This window comes from Oryctolagus cuniculus, chromosome X (assembly GCF_051225735.1).
Source record: "Oryctolagus cuniculus isolate XC-2025 breed Fujian yellow rabbit chromosome X, ASM5122573v1, whole genome shotgun sequence".
Classification (NCBI taxonomy): domain Eukaryota; kingdom Metazoa; phylum Chordata; class Mammalia; order Lagomorpha; family Leporidae; genus Oryctolagus; species Oryctolagus cuniculus.
In genome coordinates, this window is record NC_142888.1 from 7,956,635 (window position 1) to 7,982,307 (window position 25,673).

Here is a 25,673-nt window from a genome sequence, read left to right on the forward strand (position 1 = left end):
CTCCTAGATTCTGAAGGGCTTATTATTTAAGAATAGAGTAGTCCATATATGGTAACAGAGTGAGATTATAGTGAGCTCAGATGGCAGTATAGTTGTTTAATTGCTGATAGTGAATCCTCTGCACATATATGAAACCTTTCTGGTAGTAAGAACAAAAGAGAAACTGAATAGGTTGTACAATTATCACCTTCCACATTTGATTTTTAGAAGGTTAGATCTTCAGTGTAGGAAGCCTTACAGTTTCTGAAAAGCCCGTCAAGTTTTAAAAGTCACACAAATTTATTTTTTAAATGGCATGCTAATTTAAATAAAAGTCCGTTGATAAAATGGAGGCTGTGAATTTAATATTATGAAACATTATCAATCTTAGACATAGTCATATAAAATTACTTTTTCTTTGTCTCTCATCCAAAAGATTATGATTCTGAAACCAAGAATTGAAATTTACAATGATTCAATCATTTTCTGAATTCTCTATTACCCATTGCAAATAGGAAGCTTGTTGGAGCAGTTCCTCTTAAGGGACATTTATTGCAGAGTGGTTTGTATAAACTCCCATTGTTTATCCTTAAACTCAGCCAGTCAACAGCATTGACTGAAGGTTGTATGGGCCTGAGTACTTATTCTTAGGACTGAGAAACTTGGAAAAACTAAGTGTTGCAGGCTGCACAATGATAGCTACTGCTGCAAAAATTAGCACTATGTAAAATTACAAGTTTGTCCCACACTGCTATGATAACTCTATGATTGAAATGCATAATTCTACTTCTTTAATGAAGGTTTGCCATGATGGAAAAACAGTAGGAAGCATTTTTTCAAATGCAAATTACCTTGCAGCAAAGAAATAACAAAGGAAAGAATTGCCACCAAGGGGAAAAATTAAATCTTACAGCACTTCCTTGGGTATAGTTGAGACAAACAATTAGCATGTTAAGGATCATTATGTCCTGTAATAATATGTTGTTTCAAAAATTTCCGTTCCTTCCAGTTCTGGGTCCTAGCCATTTACTGGATGACTTTGATATTGCATGTCAAGAACTAAGTGGGAAGTATTTTTGGAATAATTGCAAATCTCATGAAGAATCCTCAGAATGATTCTAGGTTGTCTGTAATCTTCATCCACATGTTAAATAACTAAAATGAGTTACATATAAATTTGTCCCTTGCATTGAATGGTGAAGATAGTTAATCAGTTAGTACCTGTGTACTACGTATAGAGAATTCTGAAGTGAACAAGTAGTTAGGAGTTAGGCCTTCACGCTCTTTAGAGTTGAGAGGGAAAATCCAAGATGTATACAAATGGAAGCCCCACAATTGATTTTTTCGTGTGTGTGTGTGTGTATACATATATATATATATATATATATTTTAAATATTTATTTACTTGAAAGGCAGAATTAGAGAGTCAGAGGCAGAGAGAGAGAGAGAGAGGTCTTCCATCCACTGGTTCACTCCCCAAATGGTCGCAACGGCAGGAGCTGGGCTGATCCAAAGCCAGGAGCCAGGAGCTTCCTCCAGGTCTCCCACGCAGGTGCAGGGACCCAAGGACTTGGGCCATCTTCTACTGCTTTTGCAGGCCATAGCTGAGAGCTGGATCAGAAGCGGAGCAGCCGGGACTCAAACCAGTGCCCATATGGGATGTTGGCATTGCAGGCAGCAGCTTTACAGGCTGCACCACAGTGCCAGCTCCCATATATTATCAATAGGCTTTGTTTCAGTTGTATTTTGCTACATGACAAAGTACCACCAAACAACCATTTATTCTCTCCTGATTCTGCCACTTGGGCAGGATGGAGCTGATGTATGCTTTCTTGGCTCTGTTTGGGGTTGGCGAGAGCAGTCTTACTAGGGCTAGAGCATCTAAGATGAATTCACTCATTGGGCTGGCTCCCATGAACAAAGTCTGGCAGGACCTCTGTCTTCCTCCAGAGTTTCTCAACTTTTGGGGTCTCTCACTAGCTTCACTTGGCCTCTTTGCTTCTAGCTGGGTAGTCAAGCTTCCATTACAGCAGACTTCTAAAAGGGTAGAACATGGAAGCTATCCAGTTTCTTATGGTCTAGCCCCAGAAGTCACACTCAGCCACTTCACAGCCATTTTCAAGGCCAGTCCAGATTCAAGAGCAGGACCACAGATTGCCTCGTGCTGGGAGGAGGGAGCATGTGCAATCAGGGATGGGTGGAATTGTTGGTGGGCTCCTCTCTAGATAATCTCTCACATCCTTTCCAGAGGTGAAGAGAAATAACATAACACCCTTTCCAAATCTGATTAAGCCCTCACAGTCTTGCTATTCAGTTGTCAGCTTCTTTGCCACAGAAACAGAGGAACGTGACTACCTTTGAAAACAGAGTGATTCCTTTCAATCTCTGCTCTATTCTGTTTTTATGACTACATTTCGAAAACAATTTAACTTCCGAGATTTTGGTGACTTCGCACCAAGTTTTCAGATAGAAAAATCAATGGTATATTTACTGATGATCTTTTCAAGCCTTATGTTAGGTGTTCATAATATAAAATATAGCTAGAGCAGATATAGAATCGGGAATGTGAGGATTGGAAGGGACTTTGGAAATCATTTCTTTCATAGCTCTAGTTTCACAGAGTAGGACATTAAGTCCCTTACATGGTTGTAATGACGGTGTTAGAATTTATGTTTGCTTTGTGCATATCAATTAGAAGGGTATGTTTAGATTAGTTTTTTATAGTTTTATGAGCATAGTTATGACATTGTTATTATGGTCAGTAGAAAACAAATTAGCTTGGCTTTTCACTGAAAAAATAAGAGATTATGCTCTGAGAGTCATGCTTGTAATTTTCTCCAAATTATGTGCTCATCCCATAGATCTCTGAGTTATGGTGCTATAGGAGTAATTGTTGGACATGAATTTACACATGGATTTGATAATAATGGTAAGTATTAGTTCATTTTATATGCTGCTGCTTTTATAACAATGTGGACTATATGGATGTTAATTGTTAACTTTTTATAGTGGCATCATCATGGAGTGAAGATTATAAAAGGCAATATGATTGCTGATTGAAAACTTCCCAGTATCTTCCTGTGATAGCTTGCAACCAATAAACAGTTGTTCCCATTGGTAATGGGGTAGAATGAAAAAACAAAAGATCGTGTAATTTTGCTGAAATTACCTTTGCATTTAGATCAGGATTGCTGTAGCCGCCACAGTAGGAGCAGGGATGACTTTCCAGCTTCCCCCACTTTGTCATTGCTTTATTCACCAGCCTGAGATGTTCTCCCCAGAGGTGTGAACTCAGCCCCAGTGATGATTGTAGGCACTGAGCTGCCAAGTCAGGCTGCTGGAGCCTGGCTGAATGGTTCCTTTACAGGATTGCAAGGATTATGCAATGCTTAATCTCCATTTTCCTTTATATTGGCATATATTCAAAATATTTTTAAAGGCTATACTTTCCTAATAGTGCAGAATGTAGAATGCACAGTGTATCCTGATGACATATAAGCAAGAGAGTAGATAATGAACTGAACTAAAGGAATGATTACCTTTGAGAGTGTTCATTGTTTTAAAATGTTTAATTTGAAAAAAATTATTAAAAGTTCTATTTACTCCTCATTTTTAATCAGCACTTTTCTCCCTTAACTGTGGAGCACTATTGGAAAGCCACTAGAGATCTCAGAAACTTATGAATTAGCAGCAAATTACTATCTCGTCCAAACACAATGGTTTGCAGGCAGATTCAGCAACTCAGGTGGCCGAAGGCAACACTATATATAAAATGACCACTTTCAGAGGCTGGCGCCGTGGCACAGTAGGTTAATCCTTTGCCTTCGACGCCGGCATCCCATATGGGCACCGGTTCCAGTCCTGGCTGCTCCTCTTCCCATCCAGCTCTCTGCTATGGCCTGGGAAAGCAGTAGAAGATGGTCCAAGTCCTTGGGTCCCTGCACTCATGTGGGAGACCCAGAAGAAGCTCCTGGCTCCTGGTTCCTGGCTTGGGATTGGTGTAGCTACGGCCATTGTGGCCATTTGGGGAGTGAACCATCAGATGGAAGACCTCTCTCTGTCTCTCCCTCTCTGTCTGTAACTCTACCTCTCAAATAAATAAATAAAATCTTAAAAAAAGAGAAAGTGACCACTTTCTTCCTTGCCTGCAGTGTCTCTGACATGTTTTCCTGGTTGCCTACTCCGTGGCCAGAGGCCCTTCTAGTTTGTCTCCCTCTAGATGGTTCTTCCTGAACTCCCATCAGCCCTTCTTGAATCACTTAGGTGTTTTTGTCTCTGGCCTCCCCCTCCCTCTTGAAATGTGTCTGCCTTGTAGTCATCTGACTCCCTAGAGCTCGACTTGCTGCCTTTGGAAGTTTGGCGTTTCTGAAGGGGAGGGTCTTAACTAAGCAACAAAAGCTGGTGGTGGTCTTTTGGCTCTGGCATTTTCTTCCTAGGAAATTTAGGTACAGTTTTCTCCCAGAACCTTTTAGAAGACTTCCGGAATCCCTCTCAAAGGACGGGATGTAATGATGGTAATTTCACTCTGTAACCAGTATTTAGAACACTGTGTTGCACATATAAGTACATGCCCAGTGACCACGTAATGATTGCTTACTGGGTAGAAGACAGTGAGACTGTATTATCCCAGGGGGTTGTGTTGGTATCCTGCAGCCTTACAGAGCTTTGGGTTGTTTCAGTTAATGCCATTGCTTAGGAGATTTTCTTTTCTTTTTTTTTAAATTTTATTCATTCATTTGAAAGGCAGAGTTACAGAGAAGGAGAGAGAGAGAGAGGGAGAGAGAGAGAGAGAGAGAGAGATCCATCTTCCATCGTTGGTTCACTCTCCAATTGGCCGCAAAGGCCAGAGCTGCACTAATGTGAAGCCAGGAGCTTTTTCCAGGTCTCCCATGTGGGTGCAGGGCTCCAAGGACTTGGGCCATCTTCTACTGCTTTCCCAGGACATAGCAGAGAGCTGGATCAGAAGTGGAACAGCCAGGACTCGAACCAGTGTCCACATGGGATGCTGACACTGCAGCCTAGGGCTTTAACCTGCTACGCCACAGCACCAGCCACAGAAGATTTTCTTAAAGGCTCAATGAAGAGTTCTCTGCATCATTAAATTTAAACTGTGTTTCTGATTCCAGTAGTAACTTTGAACACAGAAGATCGTCTAGATGAACCCAAATTTTTGTTTTTTAAAGGGTATAGAAAAAGTGAAGAGTAAGCATGTGGCAAGAATGTGTAACTAAATGTTTTTTCATTACGTTTTGGAGATTTCCATTCTTGTTGCAAGTTCTCTTTTTGAGCAATCTTCCTTATCTAAGCAGGACAGATGGGTCTCCATCCACACTGAGGGCTGTAGAATGATTCATAACAGAAGTTTTATGTGTCCCTCGACTCCTGGCAACTTGGAAGAAACAGGTTCCTATTGGGCTGAGTCAGGATGTGTGGTGGCAGCGTGTGGATGACTCACCAGGGCCATTCCTTTGGATCATTTGGAATTTCACTGGTAGTAGTTCTCTGACAACCTCCATGGATTTTCTGAATGAAGCCATTTCATTTCACAATCCAGAGAACACTTGGGGTCAGGTCAGGTGAATACCTAAGATTGGATAAGTTTACTGCATAATTTCATTTTTAAAATGCCCTTTGTTCCTTAGAAGGAAAGAACTGCCTCAACCCTCTTTCTCCTTTCCCCCCTTTTAACAATTAACCTGTGATGTTGGAGAGAATGTAGGAGTTGGCTTCAGGAAGAGAGGTTTCCTGCTGTTGTGACTGCTTTTTGAAGGCTTGTCAAGGTGAGGGGAAGGAAAGATAAAGACTTTAGTTTCTAAATAACAGAAATGCCTTTTAACTTTGTTTTTTGCTAGGTAGAAAATATGATAAAAATGGAAACCTAGATCCTTGGTGGTCTATGGACTCAGAAGAAAAGTTTAAAGAAAAAACGAAGTGCATGATTAACCAGTATAGCAATTATTATTGGAAGGATGCTGGCTTAAATGTGAGTACAACTGGGCGAGGGAGCATCTTGTGGGTAATTTTTCCTCATTTGGGCATTTGTTTGCTTTAAACCATTGGTTTCCAAAGTGTGCCTCTGAGATCAACAGCATCGATCTTCCCTGGGAAGTTGTTGGAAATGTAAATTATAATTTATCTCTGTTTTCTCAATATATAATAATTGTACATCTTGATGCAGTACAGTGTGATAGTTCAACCCACGTATATGGCATGTACTGATCAAATCGAAGTTATTAGCATTTTCATTTCCTTATTTCTTTATGGTTGGAGACTTCGAGCTCTGCTTTTCTAGGTCTTCATGAAACATAGACTGTGTTATTGTGAGCTATCCTCACCATATTGTGCTGTGGCACATTAGGAATCAGTCCTACTATCTAACTGTGTTCTGTGCCCCTTTCCTAGCCTTCCAAGACTCTGGCAATCACTATTCTGCATTCAGATAGACTTCATTTTATCATCCAGATATGAGACAGAAAATGCAATGTTTGTCTTTCTGTGTCTGGCTTATTTCACTTAACATAATGTCCTTCGGTTTCATCCATTTTGATGCAAATAATGAGATTTAATTCTTTTTGTGGCTGAAGAATATTCCATTGTGTACACATGCCACATTTTCTTTATCTATTCAACCATTGATGGACATCTAGGTTTATTCCAAATCTTGGCTATTGTGAATAGTGCTACAATGAACTGGAAGTGAAGATCTCTTTCACATGCTGATATCATTTCCTTCAGAGATATACCCTGATATTGGGTCATATGGTAGATTTATTTTTCGTTTTTTTTTTTTTTTCTTTGAGAAACCTGTGTACTGTTCTCTGTGATGGCTGTACTAATTTACATTCCCATCAGTATGTTCCCTTTTGTCTGTATCCTCACCAGCATTTGTTGATTGTTTCTTTTTTTTTAAAGATCTATTTACATATTTGAAAGTCAGAGTTCCAGAGAGAGGGAGAGACAAGGAGGGAGAGATCTTCCACCTGCTGGTTTACTCCCTAAATGGCCACTAATGGCTGGGGCTGGGCCAGGCCAAAACCACGAGCTGGGAGCTTCTTCCAGGTCTCCCGCATGGATAGCAGGGATCCAAGCACTTGGACCATCTTCCACTGCTTTTCCCAGGCCATTAGCAGGGTACTAGATCAGAAGTGGAGCAGCTGGGACACGGAGCCGTGTCCATATGGGATGCCAGTGTCACAAGCAGCAGCTTAACCTGCTGTGCCACAATGCTGGCCCCTAATTGTTTGTTTTTATTAATAGCCATTCTAACTGGGGTGAGGTGATAACTCATTGTGGTTTTGATTTGCATTTCCCTGATGGCTACAGGTATTGAAAATTTTTTGTATATATTCATCGACTATGTTTCTTCTTTTGAGAAATATTTACTCAGATCATTTGCTCATTTTGCTGGCTTTGTGGAATAGCAGATAAAGGTGCCACCTGTGACACTGGCCTCCCATATGGGTACTGGTTCATGTACTACCTGCTCCATTTCCATCCTGGCTCCCTGCTGATGTCCTGGAAAAAGCAGCAGAAGATGACCCAAGTGTTTGGGCCCCTGCACCCATGTGGGAGACCTGTAATAAGCTCTTGGCTTCATGCTTTGGCCTGGCCCAGTGCCAGCCATTGTGTCCATCTGGCAAGTGAACCAGCAGATAGAATCAATCTCTCTCTCCCTCTCCCTCTCCCCCTCCCTCCCTCCTTCCTTTTGTCTGTCTGTCTGTCTCTCTCTCATCTCTGTCTCTAACCCTGCCTTTCAAAATAAATAAATAAATGTTAAAAAATAGTACAACTGGGTGATTATTTTTCTGTTGACTTTTTTGGATTCATGGTAAATTCTGGAAAGCAATCCTTTGATGAATGATTTGTAGATAAACTCTTCCATTCAATAGGTTGTCTCTTTACTCTGTTGATTGTCTGCTTTGTTGTTAATCAGCTTCTTAATTTGATTTAATCCCATATGTCTAGTTTTGCTTTCCTTGCTTGTGCTTGGGAAATCAAATCCAAGAAAACACTACCCAAGACCAGTGTTGGAGAGCTTTCTCTATATATTTTCTTGGAGTAGCGTTTACCACGTCAGGCCTTATGTTTAAATTTTTAAATATAACTTAGGTTGATTCTTGTATAACGGGCAAGATAGGGGTCCATTTTCTTTCTTTCGGTACTTCTGGTGTAAATTCTTGAATCGTGCCCCAGACCAGCTGAATCGAGATCTCTGGAGATAGGCCCGGTAGTCTGCCTGGCTTTTCACAAATGCTTGGTGATTCCAATATTAGCTGAAGTTTGAGAACCACAGGCTTCAACATAACATTGATTTATTTTTCCTAGATGCAGATTAATGTAGAAAAACCTGTAGCACAGATAAGCAATAACATTATTATAAATCTCTTGTACCCTATAACATTAAAACAATTTTCTTACATGTTCCTTCCTAGGTTTAATTCATTGAAATTAAACTTCATTGATTTGAGCTAGTGAATCTGAGAATTGGTTAGGTGTTCTCAGAGTAGTTTGAATAAAACAAATGTACTTTAAAAATGTGTATTTTCTATGTACACATAAATATTCGATAAAGGCACAAGTGACATATCGTATACACTTTTTGTGTATGTGAAATTTTGTTCCTTTACTTTTATTGGCTTTACCCCCATCTCTTTCCCAAACTGTATTTGATCTTAATACCCTGATACACATTTTCCCATGTACATGTATAGACACACACAACATTAGTTCATTATTTTCAGTGGCTGCCTAAGAGTCTCTAGTGTTAATGTACTATAACTTATCAACTAACCTTTTGGCAAAATATCACACTTTCCAATCACAAGTGCTGCCATAATATCTTTATTATGTGAATATTCATTTTTTTCCCTATAGGACAGATTCCTCCTCTCATCAAGATGTTATAACATTTTGTATTTCCACCAGTGATATATGAAAGAGCATTTATCCATTGATTCTTAATTTTTGGTCAATTTATAAGAACCATTTAAAATATTTTACATATTAACATTTTGTCTATCATTCATATTATACATATTTTCCCAAAATATATTTCTTATCCATTAGATTATTATGTTATCTTTTGATGTATGAGATTTAAATATTTTTATGTAGTCCAAGATACCTACTTCTCTTTCTCCTTTTTTAAAGATTTATTTATTAATTTGAAAGGCAGGGCTGCAGAGAGAGAGGGAGAGAGGGAGAGACAGAGATCTTCCATCTGCTGGTTCGCTCTTCAAATGACCACAATGCCCAGAGCTGGGCTGATCTGAAGCCAGGAGCCAGGAGCTTCTCCTGGTCTCCCATGTGGGTGCAGGGGCCCAAGCACTTGAGCCATTCTCTGTTGCTTTCCCAGGCACATTATCAGGGAGCTGGAATGGAAGTTAAGCAGCCAGGACTCGAACTGGCACCGACATGGGATGCCTGCACTGCAGGTGATGGCTTTACCCGCTGAGCCGCAGCGCCATCCCCAATATGTACCTCTCTTGAAAATAGTTTCTGCTTGGGGCCGGTGCTGTGGCTCAGCGGGTTAATGCCCTGGCCTGAAGCGCATCCCATATGGGCGCCAGTTCTAGTCCCAGCTGCTCCTCTTCCAATCCAGCTCTCTGCTATGGCCTGGGAAAGCAGTAGAAGATGGCCCAACTCCTTGGGCCCCTGCACCTGCATGGGAGACCCAGAGGAAGCTCCTGGCTCCTGGCTTCCGATCAGCACAGCTCCGGCTGTTGTGGCCAATTGGGGAGTGAACCAGCAGATGGAAGACCTTTCTCTCTCTCTCTCTCTCTGCCTCTCTTCTCTCTGTGTAACTCTGACTTTCAAATAAATAAATAAAAAAAATTCAAACAAATCAAAATTAGTTAAAAAAAAAAACAACACTAAATCTCCCAATTCCCTACTCTGAAGCAAATGTGCCAGAGTCTCAAATACTTAAAAAAAATAGTTTCTACTTTTCTGTTCTTGGTTATGAAAGTGTTCCCAACACATATATCATAAATGGAGTCCCCTAGGTTTTCATGGGAGATTTTTATTTTGTTTTTATTTTATATTTAAATCTTATACATGTGGGATTTTTTCCTGTGGGGTTTAATATAAGAGTACAGTTTTATTTTCATCTAAAAATAGTCGTTTGATTTAGCATCAATTATTAGAAGATATTTTTTTCTCAAATTTTTGTCGAAAATTATGATCTTGTATACACCTAGATAAATTTATGGATTATATACTATATTCTGGTGACTGACTTGTTGATTTCTATGCCAGTACCTGATTACTGTGGTTTTATGGATTACTGTGATATCTGTAATACATGTTCTTTCCCACTGTTCTTCTTTTATGTATTTATCAATTCTCAGGCATTTATAGTTCAGTATGTTCTGCAAGATCATTTTACTTATTCTATCTCCCCTCAAAGAAAATCCTGCTGAGAGCTTAATTTAAATCGCATGAAATATATGGAATTGGCATTTTTAAAATATAATTTTCTTATCTAAGAACTTACTGCATTTTTTAGTCTGCTTGATTCTTGTTTTATATTTTCAAGTAAGCATTCATATGCTTATATTTTTACTTGACTGCATATTGTTTTACTTATTTTTCATTTTAATTTATTTTGCTTTGATCAGTTAGTTTTCATACATTTCCCCCTTTATTCATTGTTTTCTTGTACTTTTCCATAGCATTTCCTGCTTTCATAATTGGATGACATAATTTTCACTTATTGTATTTGACAATAAGATACAATAAGGAAGAGTTGATGATAGGTTATGGTTCTGCAGGAAGACCTTTCTTGAAAACACACATGCATGCAGTTTATCATTCCAGTTAATGTAGTCAAGGGCACAATGCCTAAGAGAAGCAAGGTGGGCACCCCAGAGGGCAGCTCAGCATGCCTTAGGTGCTTTCTTCAAATTCTCTTGATCACTTAACCAGATTTGAACTCTGTCCTGGTATCTTACTAAGGCTTGGACAACACTCTAATCCTTGCTGTGCCTCAAGTCTGTTATGCAAAGGGTTTGTTTCATCATTCTGCATGAACTTAGGTAAAAAACAATGGTAATAAGCACTGTCTTGGTTTTTCTTTTTTATTTTCTTTAGGGTATGCAAATTTCATGCATTTCATATATGCAGATTTAGGAATATAGTGATTCTTCCTATCTTACCCTCCCTTCTGCCCACACTTCCACCCTTCTTCCTCCTCTCTCCTATTCCAACTCTCAATTTTTACAAAGATCTGTTTTCAGTTTGTTTTGTAGTCTTCTGGTTCCTGAACCATTGCTCATCCAAGTGGAGAAACCAGAGTGACTATCCTTGAATGGTACCTCTAGCTCCTTAGCAGTACACCACAAAGCTATTTTCTGCCCACATAGTATTTAAATATCTACAACTGTGACATGAGCAAACCTAAAATGGGTGCTTCTGTGAATCAATATTCATTTAAGGGGTTGTTACATTGAAAATTATTCTTCTAAAGTATGTGAGGGGTCTTCAAAAAGTTCATGGAAATACATATTATTAAAAAACTATACATAGATTTCAAACATTTTTTCACCCAAATAAACTTATCTTTTAATTTTGTTTTCTCACAAGCTTTTAAATGTTTTTAAAAATGCACGTGAGAGAGAACAGCTGCTAGTGTGGGTACTGACATCCATTGTTTCATTCCTTAAATGCCTCTGATAGCTGGAGCTGGCTGGGGCTGAAGCCTGAAGCTGGAAACACAATCCAGCAGTCTAGGTCGGCCATCTGAAGGGCAGGGACACAGTTGCTTGAGCCATTACCTCTGCCTTCCGAGATCTGCACCCATGGAAAGCTGGGAATCAAACCCAGGCACTTGGATATGGGATGTGGGTGTCTTAACTGCTAGGCCAAATGCTCACCCCTCCACAATCTCTTTTAAGTACCTTCATATGTGGGGCCATTGCCATGGCGCAGTAGGCTAATCCTCGGCCTGTGGAGCTGGCATCCTATATGGGCGCCGGTTCTAGTCCTGGCTGCTCCTCTTCCAATCCAGCTCTCTGCTGTGGCCTGGGAAAGCAGTGGGAGATGGCCCAAGTCCTTGGGCCCCTGCACCTACGCAGGAGACCTGGAGGAAGCTCCTGGCTCCTGGCTTCAGGTGGGTGCAGCTCCAGCCATTGTGGCCATCTGGGGAGTGATCCAACGGATGGAAGACCTCTCTCTGTCTCTCCCTCTCACTGTCTGTAACTCTACCTCTCAAATAAATAAATAAAAGATTTTTTAAGAAAAGTACCTTCATATGTTGATTCAAATAAAGTATAGCAGAGGGGTTCTAGTGTCATCCATGTGTTCAACTCTTGGTTTGACCAATTATTGGTTGTAAGAGCTAGGAAAAGCTACTTCAGGTTTCTGAGTTTCAGCATCTTCCTCTGTGCAGTAAATATTTCTGAAATTATTAGTTTGTTGTAAGAATTCAGTGAGATAATGTGAAGCACTGGCATGATGCCTTCTATACAGGCAGTGCTCAGTAAAAAGTTCTTCATATTCCTAATCCTTTGTGACATGCTAGTAGGTACCCTCACCCCAGTAAAAAACAAAACTGAGGACTTTGGGGTTCTATGTATACGTATGGCCTCAGTGTGTGTGTGTGTGTGTCTTTCTCTGTGTTCCCATAAGCCTAACCTAAGTGCAAACAAGAAAAAATTTGGTTATGTACACGTATACTTACTTTTAATGTTTGCCCAAACCTGTCAAAATTGGGGCCCAGATTAGCACTCACGTATGTCTGAGATGGCTGCATAATGAGAAGCATAGAATATATTTAAACTAAATTTTGTTTTAGGAAATTCATTCTTCACTCATTATTCTAGCATGGGAAAAGTGTCTAGAATTTTCCAACAACTTGGGGGACATAGCTTTATGAAAATAAGTATGAATCTGTTTTTGAGAAGAATTGTAACAGGAAGCAATATGGTATCACTCTCACAAGGTTGCTGAAAAGTTTTACAAGGATCTTAGTAATCCTCTTCAGTTTTACTCAGTGACTTATGGCTTTGAATTTTGTGAGGTCTCTAATATTGAATCATGGAATTTGATTGCAGAATCTAGAAATGATGCCATGCCACTATTGCCATTTGCTTTCTAAATGGGGAAATCAAACTTTTGTAATATTTACGATGACACAGGAAATTCAAGGAATAAACAGCATTGGTCGTGGTCCTTCTCCACTTTCTAGCACTCTAGCTACCAGACTGGCGGGGACTTCAGTGTGCTGGGGTTGAGCCAAAACAAATGTGAGGGATGCCTTAGAAGGGAATGGACATAGGCAATCAAATTTGTGATGATCTAAACTCTCTTTACTCAGGAGTTGTTATGTTAGGGGTTATAAAACTTGAGAAAGTTTTTTGATAGTCAGTGTAGATCATGAATTCACACCCATAGGTAAAACCTTGCCTATTTTGTAAATAGAGTTTATTGGAATACAGTTTAAAAAAAAGAAAAAACAGGAGAAGGGGGTTTTCTTGTAGGAAAGGAATGAATGCTTCCTGGTGATCATTATATGCCCATATGAGAGAGTTCAGCTACTTGAACCAACTGCAATGCTTATACTGGTGTTGAGAAGTGTGCATATTTCAAGGTGTACAGGTTTTACAAATGAACAAAGCAGACTCAAAGTCATTCGATCCCATGGTAGTGTCTAGATTCCTGTTTAGGTCTCTATGGCTCCAGAGCCCACACTCTTCCCCCCATTAAATTTACTTTATACTTGAATGGCATGTGGGTGGACTATTCTTCAGTATACATTTTGGTCAGAGCGTCAGATACTGAAACTTCATTCTGATAAACGTGTGCCTTTGTCACAAGGATGATAGAACGGGTGTGCTCCCCCCCCCCCCCATGAAGCCACTCAATGTCAGCTAATGGCTACAGTCATTGCCGGTCTCCTCTGTAGATACCAAGGGCCAGGCTTTATTTTGGGGGGCTTTCTTTGCCGGGGACAGTCCACTGTACCTGAATCTGCAGTGAAGTGAGGGGAGCTCAGCTGTGGCATCCCGGGAGCAGGCTCTTGTTGAGTAGTTGAGCCCCGAGAGACCAAGCCCTGGCCCCTGTGCTCTACTGAGGCGATTCAGAGTATGAGGAGCCATGGAGGTGAGGGTACTCCAAAGCCTCTAATTTAGATAGAAAGCTTGCTGTAAAAAGGGAGGAGATTGAATTCAAGCATGTGCAGATATAAATGTAAGCCTCCAGAGCCAAGAGGAGTTCAAACTTGAAAAGGTGGCGTCTGACGGAGCAGAGCCCCAGGAGACAGAATACTGCTGAGGGTGAGAATCCCTGTGGAACGGGAGCATTTTGCCGTGTTAGGTCAGGTTTGCTAGATGCAGAGCCCAAGAAAGGAATTCTTAGGCTTGTAGCTTATCGAGGAAGTAGTTTTAGGAGCATTCTGTAAGGGAGTGAGAAAAATGTGTTGGTTTCAGGAGGACTTCAACTTTACCTTGACCCCATAGAGCGAAGGTGGGGTATAACCTCCCAGTAATGTCTGCATGAGAGGACGCCTTTGTAAACTCAGGGTAATCTTCCTGAGCTGTTAGAAGTTGCAGGAATCGATGCACAGTCCTGGTGGAGAAAGGGGTCCAGCAGGGTACCAGTAATGTCTTCCACACATTCTGAGCTGTAGATCCTCATTTGTTCAAACAAAGATGGTGATCATTGCATTTATCTAATAGGACTGTAGTGAAAGAATGTATATGAAACAGGAATAGTGACTTTTAGGGACTGAAACTGGTAGGGTACTGGGTGATTACAGTGAATAATGTTTTCCAAACCTTTGTGTTTTTCCCTCCATTGGTATTGGTGGATAACTGGGTGATTGGGGTAGCTTGGAAGGAAACACTTGACAGAATCCACAGCTTGAAAGTTCAGAACAGATTGTACTAGTTCCCTGTTGTTGCTAGGATAAATTGCCATAGACTCAATGGCTGAAATCGACACAATTGTATTATACAGGCTGTGTCAGAAGTTTGACAGAAGTGTCAGCTACCCCAAATCAAAGCATCAGCCAAGCTGTGGACCTTTCTATAGGCTCTAGGGGGAAATCTGTTTCTATGGCTTTTCTAACGTTTAGGGGCTGCCTGCGTTCCTTGGCTCATGGTCCCCTCATTCCAAGCCAGCAATAGCTAGCTAGTGGAGTCTTCTCACATTGCATCACTCTGACACACTCTCCTGTTGCCCTTTTTCTCTTATAAGGACCCTTGTAATCACATTGGGCCCATGTGGATAAAATCCAGCGTAGTGTCTCATCTCAAGATGCTTAACCACATCTTAAAAGTCCCCTTTGACATTGTAAAGTCAGATAGTCACAAATTCCATGGATTATAGACATCTTTGATAGGCTGTTAATCTGCCTACTATACAGGGGTTGGCAAATTTTTCTGTGAAAGGCTAAATAGTAAGTGATTTAGGCTTTGTGGGGTGTTGTCGCTCCCCCTCTTCGTGGAGGAGCAACACTGAACCCTGCGCTGTTCTTTCGTCTGCTCGGCCCTCCCCAGGTTTGCTGCTGGTTCTTCCCAGGTTGGCTACTATCCCTTCCACCTCCGTGGAAGGGCAGTTCCCCCTGGCCACATTCCCCACTTCCGCAGGGGAGCGGCACACCGCCGGCCGGTTCTCTCGGGGGCTGCACAGGTGTTCCTTCAGCTAGATGTTCCCCTTAGATGTTCCTGGTGCATGCCGTCTCTCTCCTCCTTTATAGTCCTCCTCCGCCAATCCCAACTCGGCTGCCCACACGCCGAGTACGCTGCTCTCCTCCAATCAGTAGCAAGTCCTACAGTTTATTGGTTGAACTGGAGGCAGCTGTGCGGAAGCTGTTTACTTCTCTCCCAGCGCCATATTGTGGGAGAGCAGATGCATAGAATAAGTCTTAATTCCAGTAACTTAGTCCAGTCCGGATTGCTCCCCACAGATCCCCCTTTCTTTTTATTTTTGGCGTTGATACACGCCTGTCTTCGGTGTCCCGCGGCACACACTCTGCTCTACTTGCTAGAGTTGCCACAGGTTCTTACAAGTCCTATCAACAGGCAAACCGAATCCGGGTCCTCTCTTCGCCATGTTGTGAGGAGGTTTTTAGGCGCTGATGCGTGCCTGTGTTCGGTGACCTGCGGCTCATACTTTGGTCGAGCCGCCTGCTGGTGCTTACCGCCTTAATCAGGCAGACCGAATCCAAGCTTTCTCATTGCCGTATTGTGGGGGAGACTTATTAGTGTTGATTCGTGCCTATCTTCGGTGACCTGCAGCTCATACTCTGGTCGAGCTGCTTGCTGGTGCTTACCGCCTTGATCAGGCAGACCGAATCCAAGCCTCCTAATTGTTGTATTGTGGGGAAGCCTTACTGATGTTAATTCGTGCCTGTCTTCGGTGACCTGCGGCGCATAAGCTGCTAGCCCCGCAGGTGCTCATCGCCTCACTTAATCAGGCAGACCGAATCCAAGCTCTCACATTGTAGTATTGTGGGGAGGCCTTTCTCTTTCTCTATTTTTCTATCTCCGGGCATTCCTATTTCTCCCATTTTACTTCTATCTTCCAGCATTCCTATTTCTCTCATCTTACTTCTAAACTTCTGTTTCTCTTATCCCTGCGGCTTCCCGGCGGCACTCGCCCCGAGGCTGCTTCTCGGCACCTCGCCCCGCGGCAGCTTCACGGCTCTGCGCGGCTTCCCGGCGCCTCGCCCCGCCGGCGGGTTCCCGGCTCTGCGCGCACGCTCCGCGGTCTCCACGCACTTCGCGCCCGCACCACGGCCTTGCGCCAGCCTCGCGTTTCCTATCTGTTCACGCCCCGTGCTCTCTCTGCACGTGGCGGCTTCCGCAAATGTTTCCGCCACTACCGGCATTCAGTCCAAGTTCCCCGGACTAACCTGGCGAATCCCAACCTGGCGGCCCACGTCTCTGGTTCCAGATCTTCGCCTCTTGCTCCCCGGGGTGACTTGAAGAATTCCAAGGTGGCTTATATCTCCGCCTCGGCCTGCACTCGCGGCTTCATCCTCCCTAACATTTTTCTCTACCCGGTATGTTTCCCTAAGTTTTCTTCCAACAATATTCCTCCCTCATTTCTCCTGGCCTCTCCCCACAGTCCGTATCCAAGTCTAAGTTTCTTATAGGTTTCACTTTCACTTTCAACCTGCAGTCCGTATCTGAGTCTAAGTTTCTTCTTGCTTTCACTTTAAATCCTAACTTCTTTCTCACAGTCCATATCCGAGTCTCTGCCTAGGCTTTCAATAGCTTCTTCCGGCACCTAGGCTCGTCTGGCTTTCCCCTAGGCTCTTCGCTAGTCTCTCTCTCCGGTATTTTCCTGCTTCTTCCCGTTTCTTCCCTCCTAAGTTTCCTATCCGTCCTAGGTTTCTTATCCGAGTCATTTCTTCCCTCCTAAGTTTCATATCCGTCCTAGGTTTCCTATCCGAGCTAGGTTTCCTATCCGAGTCACGGCACCATTATGTTGCTCCCCCTCTTCGTGGAGGAGCAACACTGAACCCTGCGCTGTTCTTTCGTCTGCTCGGCCCTCCCCAGGTTTGCTGCTGGTTCTTCCCAGGTTGGCTACTATCCCTTCCACCTCCGTGGAAGGGCAGTTCCCCCTGGCCACATTCCCCACTTCCGCAGGGGAGCGGCACACCGCCGGCCGGTTCTCTCGGGGGCTGCACAGGTGTTCCTTCAGCTAGATGTTCCCCTTAGATGTTCCTGGTGCATGCCGTCTCTCTCCTCCTTTATAGTCCTCCTCCGCCAATCCCAACTCGGCTGCCCACACGCCGAGTACGCTGCTCTCCTCCAATCAGTAGCAAGTCCTACAGTTTATTGGTTGAACTGGAGGCAGCTGTGCGGAAGCTGTTTACTTCTCTCCCAGCGCCATATTGTGGGAGAGCAGATGCATAGAATAAGTCTTAATTCCAGTAACTTAGTCCAGTCCGGATTGCTCCCCACAGATCCCCCTTTCTTTTTATTTTTGGCGTTGATACACGCCTGTCTTCGGTGTCCCGCGGCACACACTCTGCTCTACTTGCTAGAGTTGCCACAGGTTCTTACAAGTCCTATCAACAGGCAAACCGAATCCGGGTCCTCTCTTCGCCATGTTGTGAGGAGGTTTTTAGGCGCTGATGCGTGCCTGTGTTCGGTGACCTGCGGCTCATACTTTGGTCGAGCCGCCTGCTGGTGCTTACCGCCTTAATCAGGCAGACCGAATCCAAGCTTTCTCATTGCCGTATTGTGGGGGAGACTTATTAGTGTTGATTCGTGCCTATCTTCGGTGACCTGCAGCTCATACTCTGGTCGAGCTGCTTGCTGGTGCTTACCGCCTTGATCAGGCAGACCGAATCCAAGCCTCCTAATTGTTGTATTGTGGGGAAGCCTTACTGATGTTAATTCGTGCCTGTCTTCGGTGACCTGCGGCGCATAAGCTGCTAGCCCCGCAGGTGCTCATCGCCTCACTTAATCAGGCAGACCGAATCCAAGCTCTCACATTGTAGTATTGTGGGGAGGCCTTTCTCTTTCTCTATTTTTCTATCTCCGGGCATTCCTATTTCTCCCATTTTACTTCTATCTTCCAGCATTCCTATTTCTCTCATCTTACTTCTAAACTTCTGTTTCTCTTATCCCTGCGGCTTCCCGGCGGCACTCGCCCCGAGGCTGCTTCTCGGCACCTCGCCCCGCGGCAGCTTCACGGCTCTGCGCGGCTTCCCGGCGCCTCGCCCCGCCGGCGGGTTCCCGGCTCTGCGCGCACGCTCCGCGGTCTCCACGCACTTCGCGCCCGCACCACGGCCTTGCGCCAGCCTCGCGTTTCCTATCTGTTCACGCCCCGTGCTCTCTCTGCACGTGGCGGCTTCCGCAAATGTTTCCGCCACTACCGGCATTCAGTCCAAGTTCCCCGGACTAACCTGGCGAATCCCAACCTGGCGGCCCACGTCTCTGGTTCCAGATCTTCGCCTCTTGCTCCCCGGGGTGACTTGAAGAATTCCAAGGTGGCTTATATCTCCGCCTCGGCCTGCACTCGCGGCTTCATCCTCCCTAACATTTTTCTCTACCCGGTATGTTTCCCTAAGTTTTCTTCCAACAATATTCCTCCCTCATTTCTCCTGGCCTCTCCCCACAGTCCGTATCCAAGTCTAAGTTTCTTATAGGTTTCACTTTCACTTTCAACCTGCAGTCCGTATCTGAGTCTAAGTTTCTTCTTGCTTTCACTTTAAATCCTAACTTCTTTCTCACAGTCCATATCCGAGTCTCTGCCTAGGCTTTCAATAGCTTCTTCCGGCACCTAGGCTCGTCTGGCTTTCCCCTAGGCTCTTCGCTAGTCTCTCTCTCCGGTATTTTCCTGCTTCTTCCCGTTTCTTCCCTCCTAAGTTTCCTATCCGTCCTAGGTTTCTTATCCGAGTCATTTCTTCCCTCCTAAGTTTCATATCCGTCCTAGGTTTCCTATCCGAGCTAGGTTTCCTATCCGAGTCACGGCACCATTATGTTGCTCCCCCTCTTCGTGGAGGAGCAACACTGAACCCTGCGCTGTTCTTTCGTCTGCTCGGCCCTCCCCAGGTTTGCTGCTGGTTCTTCCCAGGTTGGCTACTATCCCTTCCACCTCCGTGGAAGGGCAGTTCCCCCTGGCCACATTCCCCATTTCCGCAGGGGAGCGGCACACCGCCGGCCGGTTCTCTCGGGGGCTGCACAGGTGTTCCTTCAGCTAGATGTTCCCCTTAGATGTTCCTGGTGCATGCCGTCTCTCTCCTCCTTTATAGTCCTCCTCCGCCAATCCCAACTCGGCTGCCCACACGCCGAGTACGCTGCTCTCCTCCAATCAGTAGCAAGTCCTACAGTTTATTGGTTGAACTGGAGGCAGCTGTGCGGAAGCTGTTTACTTCTCTCCCAGCGCCATATTGTGGGAGAGCAGATGCATAGAATAAGTCTTAATTCCAGTAACTTAGTCCAGTCCGGATTGCTCCCCACAGGGTGTATGTTCTCTGTTGCAGCCACTTAACTCTACCTTTGTTACGAGAGTAACCACAGACATATGTATGTGGATGAGCTTCGCTGTGTGCCAATAAATCATGAATTATGAACACTGGAATTTAAGTTTTATGTAATTCTCACAAGCCACAAAGTATTCTTATTCTTTTGATTTTCACCCTGGTCATTGAAAAATGTAAAATTCAGTCTTACCTTACAGCCTGTACAAAAACAAATAGCAGCTCGGATTTGCTTTGTAGGTTGTATCAGTTTAGAAGATTTTTGCCCTAGCTCATTTCTGATTTTAGGAGAGAGTTTTCAAATGTTGGGAAGAATTTCTTCACCATGCTTGGCTGGTTGTCATACATATTGCAAACTTCGACCTTGTGGTCTGCATTTCTTTTATTTGATTTTTGTTCCCCTGGAGAACTACCCTCCTTTTAATTTTTCATGGAAATTGCTGAAGGTAGAATGATGATGGTTGGTCTAAAAATCTTGTTCCTGTGTGGATGCTACATTTTTGGAAACACAGGCAAAATGAGAAAAACACTCAAATAATGTGAGTTAATTTGAGAAAGTAATGTATTGACATTTCTATTTTTTCCCATTAAACCAGAGCCACTCAGAATATTGTTAACATTTTATTGGAGCTGGCTAAATTGGTAAGAATAAAGAAGTAGGTGAGGAAGAAATGCATAGCATAATGAAGTGGACACTATGATATTCTGAGGCATCTTGCTTGGATTAGTTTGTCATCTCACAATGTATTATGACTACCTCTGATTTATTGAATGTAATTTTCTCTTTAAAATATGACACTTTTGCTTGCTGTAATATTTATGCTTCTTGGTGAATGATAGTTGACCGTGAAACTTTTTTTCTTCTTTCTTTTTGTCAGGTGAAAGGGAAGAAGACCCTGGGAGAAAATATTGCCGACAATGGAGGCCTGCGGGAAGCTTTTAGGGTGCGCATACTGCATTTGCTATGGTCTGCAGCATTAAGCCATAAGATGCCATATGGGCTTACCTTCATTTACGGTGCAACATGATCTTGAGGAGTTAGCTATTACAGCATTTCTGTAAATAGAATTGTGTCTCCTTTGACTCTAGTATATGAGTGGAGGTGCAGTGCCTTCTTTTTGGAGAGAGATGTAAAATCATCCTAAAAATAATATTTATTATTAAGAATCATAGTTTTAAAGGGTGGTTTTTGAAAATACAATCACAATCATATCAAATTATACTGCAGAAATCTCCGGGGGGCTAGGTTCATATGAGTTTTCGTTGAATAAAGTCCTCTTCACAATTTTCTTTTAAAATGTCAAACTTCTCAGTGATTGCCAGAGGGTAGTGGTGCTCATACACTGGGCCATGTGAGTCCTTGATAATGTTTGTATCATCCACTGGGTCATGGTTAACTGAGAAATATAAAGATAATGTGGAAAGATTTTTTATAAAGCTACATGTATTCAGTTTAAAGACCAGACTTACTCTCAGGCCATCTCTTTCCTAAATTATATTTAAAATACACTTTATTTTATGAAGTGATGATGATAGATAGTGAAAGAAGATGATAATTTTTATTCTTATTTGGCAAAAGAAAAAGTTGATAATATGTTGGCCCTAAAATATATTGCCATAGGGGCCTTACCATTGTGTTAGATTTGTCTGTCTCATGGTGGGAGTAGTAAGAACAGCTTTTAAAAAACACCCAAACACTTTAGATGAACGGCTTTGTTATCTACTTAATGTAAGGTCTTTGTAGGTGTACCTGCCTCACTCTTAAGCAGTAGGACATTGCCTTGCATTTTGAGATGTTGTTTTCTTCTTTCTTTTCTTTTCTTTTTTTTTTTTTAGTATTTTTTATTTATTTACTTCAGAGGCAGAGGAGTGGGATGGAGAGAAACAGAGAGAGAGAGAGAAAGAGAGAGAAGAGAGAGAGAGAGGAGAAAAGAGGGAGGAAGAAGAGAGGAGAGAGGAGAAGAGAGAGGGAGAGAAGGAAGAGGTGATAAAGAGAGAGTTATTCCCCAAATGCCTGCAATGGTCCCTTACTGGGGCTGGAGCTTGGAGGTAGGAACTCAACATATGTCTTCCCACATGGGTGGCAGTGACCCAACTACTTGAATATCGCTACTGCCTCCCAGGCTGGAACCCAGAGCAGGAGGCAGGTGTCAAACCAGGCATTCTGATATAGGATGTGGGCATCATAACAGCTAGGCCAAATGCCTGCCCACATGTGATGCTTTCTTAAAAACAAACTTGACATGTACTTTTCCATGGCAGGAGTATGTATTTAATGTCTCTGTGCTAGATGAGGAAAGAAAAAACCACCACTGCAGGGGCTCATCTCTTCTGCCTCTCTCACTAGGCTTACAGGAAATGGATAAGTGACAGAAGGGAGGGAGTTGAGGAACCTCTCCTCCCTGGCATCACTTTCACCAACAACCAACTCTTCTTCCTGAGTTATGCTCACGTGAGTACACTGAGGGATGGGTGTTGGAGGTGAAATGTGGGATTTTTAGCCTACTCCCTTGATCAAAGGTTTGGAACAAAAACTTAATGCATGATTTTGATTTTAGCCAATATTTTATTTTGCTGATTATTTTCAGGATAAAAATTGTCCTTTTTAATGTTCTATAGGAGATAATTAGCTTATTGAATCAAGTTTTTTTTTTTTTTTTGTCAAGTAGCTTACAAGCCTTATGGTAACCCACTTGCTAGTTCTTCATTCTATGTTGACTTCTTAATGACGTGATACAACTTAGAATCATTTCTAGTAACTCATCCTTTGGGTTTCATAGCCCCGACCTTTCCTAACTTTTTCCTTCTCCTTTGCCTCATGTGCTGACTGTTCTACTACTCTACCTATGGGGCATCTTCAGGGCTTTGTTCCAAATTGTCCTGTGAATATGCCATGACTCCCAGAGCTGAAAAATAAACAGAAAGGCGAGGAGCATCAAGTCACTCTTTGTTGAGTTCAGTGCATTCTTAGAGCAGAAACTGAAAGGAAAATGTGCACTAAAAAAGGTACAATTCTGAATTTGTTTGGTTAATGAGGCAAGGTCCAGTTCTTAGCTACTGATAACTGCACTGGTTTACATCACAGTCACATAGGCAGCATTTTCAAAGTCAGGATGGGTCAATAAAAGTTGTGATGTGTGGTATCACAATCGACAAGTGTGTATGTATATACTCAAAGATAGACAGAAATTTCCATCAGTACAACTTCTTGTTCCTAAGTTTATGCATTCACTCTTCCATAAGCACATACACATCCAACTCTTCTACAGTTGATTCTGGTTAAAAAATTCACACCTGTAGGAGGCCTTCTATTTCATAAACCTGAAAGGACAGTTCTAGATAAATTGACATTTATTACCCTAATGTCAACAAAACTGTAGTCCTCAACAAAACGACATTCATTCTTAGTTTTCCTATTCATGCCAATATACCCCAAGTCTTTGGGTATTTCTGTTTCGAAAGTTTAGATTCTTAGGCTTTTTTTGATATACTTATCCTAGATGTTTCAGCCTTGTTTAAGATGAATGGATTTCATGTATTTCATATATACAGATTTAAGAGCATCGTGATAGGACTCACGCTACCTTCCCTCCCACCCATGTGCCCACCATCTCTCCTCCTTCCCTTCTTATTTTCCCTTTTAATTTTTACAGTGACATACTTCGAATTTATTTTGTAATCACAAACTTGACCCTGTTGCATTAGGTAGTTCAGGTCACTTTAACAAAAATACCATATACTGGGTACCTTTGCTGCAGTATAAATTTATTTCTCAGAGTTCTGGAGAAGCCCAAGATCAGGGTGGTAGCAGGGCCAAATTCTGGTGAAGGCCCTCTGCAGGTTGCAGATTGCTGGCTTTTTGTTGTGTCTTCTCTTGGTGGAAAGAGCTAGGTAGCTCTCTGTCTTCTTCCTGTAAGGGTACAGATCCTCTTGACAATTTAATTATGTATCAAAGAACTCACCTCCTAAGATGATATAATTATGGTTTCAACATAAGAATTTTGGGAGTGGGATGGGGGAAGCAAACATTCAGTCCATAGCATTCCCATTGTTCTATCTAATCACCTATAGGTTAAAACCTTCATATCTTCTGCTTTGGATTATCCCAGTAGCCTTCTGACATGTTTTCCTGACTTCAGCGTCTTTCACCACTGCTTTACATGCCACTAAATACTTCTATTTCATTACTGACCTGCTGAAAGAACTCCAGGGACTCCCCACTGCCTGCCACATTGAAATCAAACTTCTTCATCTTTCTTTCAAAGTTTTTAATCTGGTCGACCTCCACCCAACCTGCTTTTAATTTCCCGCAGTTCCATTGCTTGAGAAAAACTCAATCTTAGCCAAGTAGTGATTCTCCCTTCCACCCCATAATGTCATGCCTGGTAATGTTTGTGTGGTTTTGTTTTTGATTCTCCTTCTTTAATGTGATTGCTTTGCTACTCTTCCCCATGAAGTAATTCAATTCCAGCTTCATCCTTAGGATCCATGTCGAGTTTGACCTCCTTCACATCTTTGCTAAACTCCTCCCCAAGGACTCTAATCCTCATCATTTTCTTTTATATCCAAATCCTTTTACACTTACCTTCATTACTCTGCAGCTGAGTACTTAATTGCTCTCAAAATATTCAAGACTTTTAGTTTTATCTCTACAACTAATCATCTGGATTCTTATTCTTATGTATCTCCAGAGCACCCAGTAAAGATGCTCAGATATATTAAAGGCACTTGCTATTTTTAGATCAGTTGCTTGAAAAGGATAAGACTAACACAATTCAACAAGGAGACTTCCTTTGTGGTCCATACTGGGTCAGCTATTTAAGATAAGCAAACTACAAAAATAGATTTTTCTAGTGTTGGGGTTGGCAAACAAGGGCCAAATATGGTCTGCTGCGTGTTTTTTTTATAAATAATGTCTTATTGTAAACCAGCCATATTCTTTCCTTTATCCACTGTCTATAGCTGCTTTTGTGCTACAATAGCAGAATGATTTAGTTGAAAGAGAGAATTTATATTCTTCAAAGCCTAAACTTTTTGCTGTCTATCTGTTTCTAGAAAAGAGTTTGCTGACCCTGCTAATAGAGAACAAAGATACATCAGTTGTTATTTACATCCCATTCCACAATATTTCTGTGTAGATAAAATAAACTAATTGACAGTGATGTTATAGTTGTAATTTTGAAATGTCTCCCAACCATACCTGATTTATTTTAAACTAAATCTGCTTATGGGGAGTAAAATGATTTTCCCTTCTGGGATGGTACTAGAAAAACAGTACCAGTCATAATGTGTTTTCAGAAATCTCTTAAATGATTTATGAAGCAAAGACAATGCTTTATAATAACGCAAGAAGAAATAACATAAGAAGAAATGAGATAAAATTTAATGCCAGAAACAACTTCACATTAGCTAGCTTCTGAGCAAATTAAGGACTCACATTATAAAAACATCTTCAAAGTCAAAATCAGAATCACAAAGACTGATGGTTCACTTTCATCAAAAGCAATAGATCATATCCCCTTTCCTGCTTCCTGTGTGCCTATAGTTGCAGCAACCTGTCAGCTTTTGCTCAGGTATTCTCGTCATTCTGTTTTTTTGTTTTTTTTTCCATTTCCATTTGTACTTATTTAGTGGATGTTCACTGAGAACCTTCCTGCTGCCTATAAATAATCTTCTAACTTGTCTGTCATTTCCTCCTTGTACTTTATACCCTTGCCAGATAAGTCATTTAAAAATATGGATTTTATCATTGTCC

At 42.2% G+C, this 25,673-nt stretch overlaps 1 protein-coding gene across 4 annotated transcripts in view; it reads left to right on the plus strand.

The window, feature by feature from the left end:
• Positions 1 to 25,673, plus strand: part of PHEX (phosphate regulating endopeptidase X-linked) — a 233,611-nt gene that overhangs the window by 201,029 nt on the left and 6,909 nt on the right. For all 4 annotated transcript variants that reach the window (XM_002719974.6, XM_089324703.1, XM_089324704.1 and 1 more), the window contains 4 exons: positions 2,841 to 2,908; positions 5,832 to 5,962; positions 20,797 to 20,862; positions 22,266 to 22,370. In XM_002719974.6, coding sequence (XP_002720020.1) covers positions 2,841 to 2,908; positions 5,832 to 5,962; positions 20,797 to 20,862; positions 22,266 to 22,370 — 370 coding nt within the window. The remainder of the gene's footprint in view (positions 1 to 2,840; positions 2,909 to 5,831; positions 5,963 to 20,796; positions 20,863 to 22,265; positions 22,371 to 25,673) is intronic.